Source organism: Taeniopygia guttata, chromosome 3 (assembly GCF_048771995.1).
Source record: "Taeniopygia guttata chromosome 3, bTaeGut7.mat, whole genome shotgun sequence".
Classification (NCBI taxonomy): Eukaryota; Metazoa; Chordata; class Aves; order Passeriformes; family Estrildidae; genus Taeniopygia; species Taeniopygia guttata.
In genome coordinates this window covers 21,520,605-21,532,293 of record NC_133027.1, presented here as the reverse complement: position 1 = coordinate 21,532,293, position 11,689 = coordinate 21,520,605, and the positions used below count along the sequence as shown (strand labels likewise).

Below are 11,689 nucleotides of genomic sequence, written 5' to 3'. Positions count from 1 at the left end.
TGCTATTTAAAAAACTAAGAGGAGAAATGAGGAAATAAGAAATAATTTCTTGTTTTGAATATCAATATTTCATCTGTTGCACTTATTTATATTTGCAATTAATATATTTTAAACTTTTTATTATTTTAAATTTGATGGTTCTTAAACTGTATTAATTAGCAATTAAAAACTACAAGACTGAAAACTGGGGGGTGTTAAACTTTGGCCTCAAATTTAGAAAAGAAACCTAATTCCCCATTAAGTGTAAGCTTTTATGTATTTCTCAATAACAATTGTATATATCTATAGATCTTTCACTTATAGAGCATCAGACTGAATTTTAGATTTCCACTGCCCCTATCAAGTAACATTCACTCTAGGTTTTTCTACTACCAGCTCAGCTCTTTTGACTTTAGTGGCAGAAAAATAAGTTGCTTTAGTTACTTCTCTATGTGTTGGATTATTTTCTAATTCAGACTTTCAGTTTCAATGATTATAAGGGTTTTTTTCAATGTGAAAGTGGATTAAAATTGCTTTCAAAACAGTTTATTATTCCAACTGGCTAAGCAGAACCTCCATCTATCAAAAGCCTAGTTAGCTAATGCTTGGTTGCTGCCACTGACAAAGTTTAGCCCATCTGAGAGGAAGAATCCCACTAAAATGGACTGAGCCATCAGAGCTCTGCATTTTTGAATGTCAGCCAAACTATACTCAATATGTACTTCTTTCATGAATACTCTCCCTACTGTATATTATTTCCTCAGTAAATTTTATTCCATAATATGAAATACAGATGCTCACTTAATGATCAGATAAACATAAAAATGTAGAAGCAGATTAAAATCTGTGGAACTCATATTAATGTTAGCTTTTGAACATTACATAAACTTGCAGAAAGGATCACCAGGTCACGTAAATAAATGACTTACATTGAATTTCTGTAGTTATAGAATCACCTGAGATGTCAAGATACTCTGTGCTTTGCAAAAAGTCTGGGTAGCTCAGTGTGGCCCCTCTATCACAGTAGTGATGTGCATGCAAATATCTAAGAACAAAAGTATCAATGACCATCTTTGTCCCTTTCTTGCCTGTATGCTGGATTTTGTATCGAGCTAAAAATTTGATTCTGCTGAGTTGATGCCCAAAAGCAAGGGGGAAAACAAACATTCCAGGACAGCGAATGAAAAGAAATAGGTTTTTACTTGCTTCTGGTAAATTTCAGAAATCACATGCATTTGGGATAGGTGTGCAGAGGCCAAAAGAAGAACTGCTTCATTGAGTTTTGCATGGTCCATTGCTGCTCACTGCTGAGTGCTTCTGACTGCTGCTGCTGCCATTCCTGCTGCAGACTCACCCCGCCCAGCACTCGGGGTGGCTCTTTACTAGCCACAGGAGGGAAAGTTCTGCTATCAAAAATTACAAACAGCTTTGCGTGTGACAGCATTTTTCTTGAGGGCTTTCAAGCTTAAACCAAATTTCTGGCTTCACAGAACACCACAGGTTTCTGTGTAACCCTCATGTGAGGGGCCTTGCCAGTTTTAGGCTTTGGCTTTACGGGAAGAGCATAAGGAGAAAAAAAAGGATGTTTAATATAATTTGGAACTCAAAAGAAAAACAGACATCTATTCCATTAATCCTTAGTTTATGGGAGCAAATGGATTATTCAGTTCTTCTGCCATCTTCCTCCTAAGTTGCTAAAGCTGACTCCCAAAATAAAATGAGGCTGACGCATGAACCACAAAACATTTCAATTAATTAATTGGTGGTACCAGTCTTCTGATAGAAACATTTTTTCACCCTCTATTCTACAGCTTCTTCCCAAGGTTATGCCTTCCCGTAACTTGTCCAGCATGTCATTTTCTCATACATTCCAGTGTTGTCTCACTGAAGCAGACTGGTGGGACCATGTTAACTTGTTAGATATTATTAACCCTCGTTATTTATCTGGAATCACAAGATCTTCTTCCACGAGTGACCTATCCCTTACTCCTTTCTCTGTGTCTGACAAAACCTGGGCTTTGACTCTTCCTGCTCTATGTTCATGAGAAACTGTCTGGGCAGTAATGTCTTTTATGTCTCACAAACACTTACGAAGAAGCCTTGCTCAGCTTCTCATACTGCCCCAAGGGCATTAATTTTATTTGGAACGTACAAAGTTTTAGGAAAAAAAGCCCCAAACACAAGAGGATGGTAAACACAGATACTCTTGAGCTAGTACAGAGCCCATTGATATTCTTGCTGATATCAATGCTTTATTTTAATCTGTAATTTTCTTGGGGCTGTGGCTGATGTAACCCTAGCTGTTGACACATTATCCAGTAGCTCTGTAATTCAAATGCCCTTTACTTTATCCTAAACTCTTCATATACATTCAATGAGGCAGCTAATTTCTTGAAAGAAGAATGTCTCTAGGCATTCAGTATAAAGCTCTCTAAAGTTAATTCCTATTGACTTCAAGAGCAATTGGATCCAACCTTTTTAGCATATAAGGTATTTTAATATAGGTTCCTTTTTGGTTTGTTTTCATTTTAGTGTTTACTAAAGGATAGCAATGGAAAAAGCAGCAAAAATGAGGCCCTTTTTATTGCCTTTTCTTTTTCTTGCCTTATTTTCTTTTTTTCTGTTGGCAACGAGAACCTTTGATTCTGTATTTATCATTCAAGTAATACTTCTTTCCACAGATGTTTCAAATTAGATAGGATAGGATATCTGTGTGTTCTCATCAGCAAACAGGCAGCACCCAAACTTGCCAAACAAGAAAGTGCATTTGCTTGGCCAGGTCTCCTGTTGGCTTTGGACCTAGTAAGCACAAACTGAGGCCATTTTTAATGCCTCTAAGAGAGACTCATTTTTGGGTCTCTCTTAAAAGCTGCCTGTTCGCTTTAGTGTAAGTCAGGCAGGTGCTTAGGCAACAGTGCCTTTCTGCAAAAAAAATGGCATGAAGGCAACAGAACCTCGCACAGAGTTCTGCTCTGATGTGAGGAAGAGCTGCTGCCTTTACCACTCTTCCCCCACCATGTTCCCACAGTAAGGATGCTTATTTTTAACCTTTTTATTTTCCCCTTTCCCACGTTCTTACTGTTTTTTTGATAACATACATATAATTGTGAAAATATAAAGGGGTCGAAGGTTTGCTTTTGGAGTGGTAGATGCCCAGGACAGCTGGGGTTCATCCAAGACAGCAAGTCTTTAGGATACAGCTTCAATTATTGTGTGGGCACATACTGATATTACAAATAATTTGCTTTGACTTTCTTTAACACCATGGAGACCACAGGGAGCTCAGCTTGTCACCGTGCTGTCCCTTTAAGAAAGGCACCAGCCCAGTCCCACTGTTCACAAGCAGTAAGCTGAGCAGGCTGCCAAGAACCAGCACAGAATCTAACAGGGGTGGTTTAGAAATAGACTTCCTTCTCTCAAGCATGCCTGTGCTCAGTTCCTTCCATTTATTAATCCTTGCAGTGTTTTGAACACAAGGTGCTCCTCACCTTGCACACAGGGAAAAGTAAGTGGCAAGGCTGGCTCAACTAAGAAATTGCATCCAGCAAGTGGCAGCCTGGGGGGCTGGAGGGACACAAACGCCCAGCTTCTTTTCTCTCTGTTGCTTTGCCATTTTCCCAGCCTGGCAGCCTGGTCCTTGATAACTTCTGTTTGCAAAAATGTGAGACTAAAACTTCATCTTCCTTTTTAATGAGATGGTGCTTGATTCCATATCATATCTCTAATGTGAAAGTTGCATAAAACATCTGAATTTGGGAGCATAAAAGACAAGGTTTTCAGACTTTGAGAACAAACTTACCTCTTGCCTAAAAAAGGCATAATTTTACTAGGGGTTACTTACATTTCTGCATTGACCGTAGAAAATCACTTTATTCTTATTCCCAGGGAGAATTTTTCTCTGCTGGTTCACTCCTTGGCCTCCTTCTGAGTACACAAATCTGGATGTTTGTTTCATATACGGGGACAAAATATACTTCTACAATAGAAAGCAACATTCTTTGGTTTGGTTCGGTTTTAGTCTCATAGGATAACACCGGTGAAGGAATTATACCCAGGCACCCAAGTTAAATCAGGCCTACATCATATCTACACCCTGAGTTATATTTGGCAATGTACAAATATGTTAAAAGTCATGGGAAGTGAACAGACCTTGAAAAAATACGGACCCTCCAAATGTTGATATCATTGCTGTAAACTTTTTCATTGCTCTGGTATTTGGAGTACTCTACACTGTTTAATTTGAGCTATTAACATTCCAAATGAAAGTAGCAAGAACTCCACCATAAGTTTATCTTTCTTTGACTAATCTTAACATGCACCCAAGTCTCTGTCTCATTTTCCAAGAACCACATGGTATGGTTATATTTCAGAAGGATGTTATCTGTGCTGTCTGCCTTAGCCATTTTACTGACACTGCCTAAGTGTCTGCCCTGGAAGCACTTACCTCTCTCCAGTGACTATGTAGGGAGTTTGCTCTTCTAATTTTTCTCTTCTGAATCAGAGCAAAATTAGATCTTACAGTAGACTAAACCAAACTATGCCTGTAAGTCCACCAGTGTCAAGTTGTAATTTTGATCCTTTAAATCTTATTCATGCAAGTAAATCAGCAGTGCTATTCGTTGAGTGGAAGAGTAGGAAACTATGTTGTTAAAGATCACAAGACCAGGGCTTCAGAACTTCTATGGCTTTTGCTCCACAAAGCCTTAAATTCCCATGCTCAGCCCCCTCCCTACGCTGTTGTATTTTAGCCAATTCTTAAGTAATATTCCCAGCACAATATAATCCTGAACTTCAAAGAAGGCTTTTTTTTTTTTTCCCAGCTGTAGTAAAAGCACAGTTATGAAAATAAATGTCAGCTAATAGTATAATGATGATGGAAAGGGCAAGGCATAATATAATCCAATCAAAGAGGTTCACTCTGGCATTGCTTCTTCACCAAAGACCACATATGGATACACACACGTTCAGAGACACTCGCTGAGCCTCTACACAGAATCTACCCCTAGCTTACCCAGTCCCTCCACTTTATTACTGACTGATACAGTAAAGCCTTTTGGCATTAATCTAAAAAAATGCAACAAGTATTTATATAAAAAGATACTGGAGAACAGGATTTGAAAGAATCTTCTTTCTCTGCAACCACAGTTCCAGGTGGCTTCCATGTGTTTTCCTTTAACATTCAAATCTGACATGTCAGTGCATTTTCTTAACTACAATTACTAGACTGATGTATTGTTAGTGTTAGAAAAATAATGGCAGGTGAAGAAAAAAGGGAAGTACTGTGATTTACAGCACCCATTTACAGCTTACGGTATCTCTGATGCACAATTATACTGCAGGGATTTCTATCCCTTTTTATTTCAATAGCTAAGTTTGTTTTCCGTGAAAGGCCATGAAATGCACAAACACAAACATAAGGGAAATATGTATGAAAATTACAGATTAAAGGGTGAAAAACTATGGGGAACAGTAGAAGAAAAGTTTCAGGGGGCTGGAACCCCTGGAAAACACTTGAATAAAAAAATTATTTTTGTCAATCCAAACAGTTCCTGTTTCAAAGGCTTTTAAAAATGGGCAGTTATTGTGGAAGAGAGTGTTTTATGGAAAATTCCATTCTGTTGAAAAAATTACTTTTGGCAAAACCAAAATCCACAGCTGTGATTTAAAGAAGCAGTGGATACTACATATCAAGAAGAGCACATTCCCCTTTCAGCACCCAGAAACTGGGACAATTGGCCTCCATACACTTCTCAGTATTATGCAAGGACAGTCCCTTTCTTTCATCCTTTCATTTATGTAGGCCTGCACATGGTATATGACAGCTGACTGTCTGGGGTGCTGCTCAGTAAAATGTCGTATGGGGAAAGTTTTGCACCTCTGTGGGATGAAGACATATCTAGCTCAGGTACTCAGAGTATCTGCTGGCCTCACCTGCTGAACTAAAAAACTGTTTAAAGTATACCATCATTTCAAATAAAGTTAATTCTGACCCAAAAGAAAAAATTGTAATATTCCTGTAATATTTTATGTTTATATAATTCATTGATCTCAGAGGGAGTTGGTCATCAAATTCCTCTTACTAGTAGAAAGTAGTGGGATGCTTACAGTATTTTACACAGATAAGCAAATTGAAAGGTTTTGTAGTGAGAAAAATATAAAGGCTACTATATATTACTGTACAGAATTAAGTACAAGTGCTAGCTTTTAAAGGGAAGATGCTTTTTTTCAGGATGCCAGCCATGCTATACAGGTGTTTCCCCAGAATAAGAACACAAGGCTCAAGAGGACTGTACAAAATGCTCTGGAGAAGGTTGAAGTGAATACTTGGGGGTTGCTTGAGAGTACATGGGGAGTGCACTGAAAGAAAGGAGAAAGGAAAAACTGCAGCCAGGCAATCTGACAAGCACACACACAACACCACAGACAGACTTTGCAGGACATACAAACAGAGAATAATGATTTATCTGGAGAGAGGAATAAATATTTCTTGATTTTTTTAACCATCCACTGCACGTATCTCTGATAAGGGACATGAAGAAAGTCAATTTTGCATGACTGATCATAGGTTCTTAGATGAAGGGATATTTTTTTTTGTGTAAAATACATCTGAGTTTATCTTGCCAAGTCATCTGGAAGAACCCATGGGATTCAGTTCATTAATTCATATTAAAATGTGACAATAGTCTTTGCTAGAAGAGAGTGAGAGTCCAGATTCACCATAGAACCCTGGCTGCTTTCAAAAGCTTTCCTTTATCATGCATTGTTTCTTAGATTTTCAGGTTTCAAGTAACACTCCAGAGGAAGAATTTCTTTTTCTTTCCTTCTTCCAAAAATTACTAAGGGATGTAATATATATTGAGAAGCCAAGGCACCAGGAGGGGTTAACCACGTTGTTCATGCTTTCTGTTGATCCTGCTTAATTGCAGCATGTAAGCAAGAATAAATAAGGGTTGCAAAGAATGATTCTATCATAGAAGGTAGGATCTATATTCAGTTTACCATACACAAAGAAAATACTTAAATTTTTTAAACTTTAATAATAAAAAAAGATCTTGGTTGTTCAGTAAAGAGTGAAAGTCTCTAGTTTTTGAGCAGTGCACAGCACTATTACAGAAAGCAGGCAGGGACCCCTGATGAACTATTTCCAGGAGGAAGTGTAAAAATGGTCTTGAGAAGGACCCGGGAATTTTACTATCTTCCAGGAAATCAGTTGCAAAAATCTTCAACAATTTTGGAAATAAATTCTGTTGTGTTGAACTGTCTAAAATCACCTTTCCATTGAAGCCAATGGCAATGCTCCTGTGGATTTCGGTGGTTATCAGATAAAGGTGCGACTGTTGATACAGAAGATTGTACTACATGATTAATTTTGTGCTAAGACATGTCAGACCAGATTTGTTAAGATGTTTTAATTGCTCAGCTGCAATTGGGGCAGACAGTGCAGTAACACTCTTCTGAAATATCTACATCAGATTAGTTAACTTAAAGCTATTATATAAATCCTGGTGATCAACTAATACTTCCAATCACTTAAACTGATCATGTTTTCTTTGTTTACTTCAAGCAGTAGCCTCTAACATACAGTGATTTTTCATCCAAGTTTACATGTTTGTCATCTATTAACATCTGTGATTTTTGGTTTAGTTTTTGCTTCCTGCAGAAAACTTTGAAAAACAAACATGCAGAATCTGTGGAAATTATGCATTTATTTAGACATTTCAGAAATGCAAGGCTTATTATTCTGCTGACTCCATTAACCTTTACCTCACAGACTGCACAGTTCAGACACCTATCCTGGTTTCCATGGCAGCTTATAAAATACTTTCACTAAAATCCAGAAAGGAACTCTCCATCTATCTTGGAGGTGCATGACTTGCTTTAAAAGCAGCCTGGGATTTGCAAGGGAAGAATGACTTTTTTATCTCTGTGACAGAAATCCCAGCTGACAGCCCTGTTTATGCTACAGAAAATAATGACTGCTGACAGTCTCAAGGACCACCCGGTGGGTTATTTACATTTGAAACATTTGAAATCAACTCTGTTTAGATAATGTTTCAGTTTTGAATCTGGCTTGCCTGCACATGTTGCTTGTAGGCTTTATTAAAGCTAGTACATCTCATTGGAACTGTAATCAATAATGTCCCAGTTTCATACTACCAGCCAGGATCTGTTAATGGGGAACTGATGAGTTACATGTTAAACAATTTCTTCATTTGGATTTTGGAGCCCAGTTGTTATGAGCAAACTCTTCATGTTGAAGAAAATTGGCATTTTTAAAATGTAAAAGAATTAGTCTTTTTATTCTAACATCATCCTCAGAAGAAGGATATAAATATAAAATGTTTGTGTTATAACATGTAAAAATAAAGATGTTCCAGATTACCTGAGTTTCTGAGGCTTGGAATGTACATTGTTGTTCGACATCATCAGCAAGTAATATTATTAAATTCAGGGAACCCATTTAGCAATTTATGATTTAAAAATTTTTAATAAATAACAACTTTTCATGAGATGTGTATTTTCTTCAGTTCAGGAAGTTCTCTTTCCAGCTCTTTGTTTTGCCAAGAATATTTCAAAACTGATCAAAGAATAATAACTTGAAGGGTGTTAAATTAATGTAACCCAGTTCTCTGAATATGAAGTTAGATAGATACATATTTTTAAGCAGCATTTATCTTAGTACCTAAAAAGGCAATGATGAAATAAGCAGATAGCTTGAGTGTGCCAAAATTATCAAATAAGATTAATACCCCATTTTAATTCCTACTACCAAAGTAGATATGAACTCATATTGGTTTTAATTATATCTTTCCCTTTCTTAGATTTTTCATTCCTCATTTCCAGTGGCAGTGATCCATAGCTTCAGTTCACATTCCAGTTTGCAAACATTGGTTAATAGGATATGAAATTGTGTCTCCCTTCTTAATTTATTAGGTCATGGAGAAAAAAAATTGTACTTATTTTTAAAATGCAAGTAAAAAGGATTTATAAACAGAGTTCATCCTGAGGGATTCTCTACAGAATGACATTAGGAGGGCAGTGTCATGAAACAAGTTAATCTTCTGTGCTGCAGACTCCAGAAAGCACTCTAGAAGGTACTTCATGCAACCTGCCTCTTTTAACTGACTGCTTTGGAAAAACAGACATCCAAGCTGGGAGGACTCCTAAACATTTATGAACAGGTACCTGGAAGTCAATGGCACAAATCTAGGTGTATGTTCAAAACAAGAGTGCTCTTTGAATGATGTGGTGCTTGGTGCTGAATATGCTTTCCTTCTACTTCAAGGCCAAGTGCGAGATCCTGCACCTGGATCAGGGAAATTCCAAGCACAAGCACACGTTGGGCAAAGAATGGCTTCAGAGCAACCACAGGAAAGAGGATTTGGGAGTGTTGGTTAAAAAGCTCAATGTGACCAAGCAATATCAAAGGCATTCTGAGTTGCATCAAAAGCAGCATGGCCAGCAATTTTTGAGAGGTGGTTCTATCCCTTTGCTCCGCTCTTGTGAGATCCCACCTGGAGTCTGTGCCCAGCTCTGGGGCCCCAACATATGAAAGACATGGACCTGCAGGAGTAAGTCCAAAGGAGGGCTAATAAAATGATCAGGGCTGGAGAATCTCTCCTAGGGAGACAGGCTTTGAGAGAGTTTGGGTTTCTCAGGCTGGAGAAGGCTCCAGGGAGATCTCAGAGCACCTTCCAGTACCTCAAGGGGGTCTGAAAGAGAACTGGAGAGGAGCTTTTTACAAGGGCATGCAGTGATAGAACAAAGGGGAATGGCCTTAAGCTGAAGAGGGGTAGGTTTAAATTAGGTATTAGCAATAAATTCTTCACTGTGAGCATAATGAGGCACTGGAACAGGTTGTCCAGAGGAGTTTGGCTGCCCCATCCCTTGATGCGTTCAAAGACAGATTAGATGGAGCTTTGAGCAACCTGGTCTAGTGGACAGTATCCCTGCCTATGACAGGGGTTGGAACTAGATTAACTTTAAGGTCCCTTCCAACCCAAACCATTATATGATTCCACTTTTGTTTTTTAGAATTTATCATTGCACTTTTATAGCATTTATAGCATGCAATGAATGCTAGGCTATAGAATGGTACCTCTGTCCATTAGAAGGTGAAGCCCTGCTACAAGTGGAAATTATTCATATCATTAAATACTCCAATTTAAGCTAAGGTAGTGTTCCAAATCTTAAGAAGGCAAAACGAGGAGGTAGCTGTAGAATTCTACTTTTTATATAGTAAACTTTTTAAAAAATGCAATCAAAAGAGCAATTGTGACTAAAATTCTTGAAAAAGAACTCTCTTTCTTCTGACTGCCATAATCATGACCAGACTCTAAAGAATCTATAGGAAGAGATGCTGCCACTCTGAACAGGAAACTGCCAAGCTCAGGGCTGCTTCAGTGCTTATATTGTAACAGGCTTTAAATATGAGATGATCTTCTAAAGCACAGAAGAAACGGACCAGAAAAACACATAGATGGTACATAGCAAAAATATTCTTAGCATGGACTGATGCAAAGCAAGTATCCTTTCTGGTAAGAATGTGAGCTACTGGAAACCTGCATAAAGAGAACGTATTGCTTGGGAGTGTGATGGCCACAGAGAAAACACTGATTGGATTGCTTTCAGAGGCTTATAAATCCATCAATAATCTCTGTTTTACACTGCAATTTGATCAGCAGTATGGCTCCTAGTAAAGCCAGGAGAGTAATGTAGATTTTAAGTAAATATGGCACAATTTAACATTTGGTATACCTCAAGCTACCAAAAGAATCCCACTGATGTAAAATTAGCTGGAACAGGCCCAAGTATTTTCAGCATTCCCAGAAGGAAATAAGGGGCTAGTCTGAAAAGCATGAGATCAGATATTCAGAAGGAATGATCCAAAACACATCAAATACAGTCTTCAGCTGCAAAATCTTAAAACAGCTTGTCCTTGTTCACATTTGTAAGAATCTGATGGCTGACACAAAACCAATTACAATAAGAGACTGATGTTTTGAATTTCTGGCTTAACTGTGGCCTTAATTTTGACATCAGATATGACAGAAGGAAATTGGGAAATTAAAATACAAGACACACTAAAGGGAATACAAGGCTGAGAGCAAGTAATAGCCTGAGACAGGTTTTAGAAGGTAACGGGCAGATCTAGTTTCTACAAAAAATGAGTGTCACAGAATGTTTGAGACAAATTAGACCTGGTATTTTAACAGACATCTCCTCTGCTTCAAAACATTTCATTTTGACCCAAATTTCTGCAGTTGATAAAATATTACAGAATGGCACCTATTTAAGTGACTTGATACTTTAGTAATCAAAAATGTCTTCCAACCAGCTGGAACTGTCAATCTGTGACAATACTTTTGCATCCAGGTGCTTTATTTATTCTGTCAAGAGCATCATCTAAATTTATTGTGAGGCATAAATTCACATTTAGTTGGCATGAAATTAGCATCTAAAAAGATTTAAAACTCTCGGAAAAAAATATTTTATTGGAATTTCCATTTGGAAAATAAAATTAAAATGTCTGAAAGCAGAAAAGGCACTGCAATATTGTGAGAACAAAATGTTCAGAAATTCAGCAGTCTAATAATGTTTGTTGTGAGACCGTATATCTGGTTTGACAGAGCAACAATTTTTATATACAGGAATGATGTGAGAATTTTGGCTGCTAAAGCCAGGTAAATAGCTTTTTTTTTTTTTTGCC

The 11,689-nt window shown here is 37.7% G+C and overlaps 1 protein-coding gene and 1 long non-coding RNA gene across 4 annotated transcripts in view; one reads left to right on the top strand and one right to left on the bottom strand.

The window, feature by feature from the left end:
• SH3YL1 (SH3 and SYLF domain containing 1) overlaps positions 1 to 11,689 on the bottom strand; it is a 75,315-nt gene that overhangs the window by 11,783 nt on the left and 51,843 nt on the right. For 2 of the 3 annotated variants that reach the window (XR_012054875.1, XR_012054876.1), the window contains exon 10: positions 3,821 to 3,955. Coding sequence is in view for 1 of the 3 variants with exons in the window: in XM_072926390.1 (XP_072782491.1) it covers positions 3,855 to 3,955 (101 nt within the window). In the remaining 2 variants the exon portion in view is untranslated. Of the gene's footprint in view, positions 1 to 3,109; positions 3,956 to 11,689 lie in introns of those variants that run through there. The other variant, XM_072926390.1, reaches the window with a different exon arrangement.
• The window catches only part of LOC140683656 (uncharacterized), a 46,170-nt gene that overhangs the window by 14,300 nt on the left and 20,181 nt on the right, over positions 1 to 11,689 (top strand). The window lies entirely within an intron of this gene.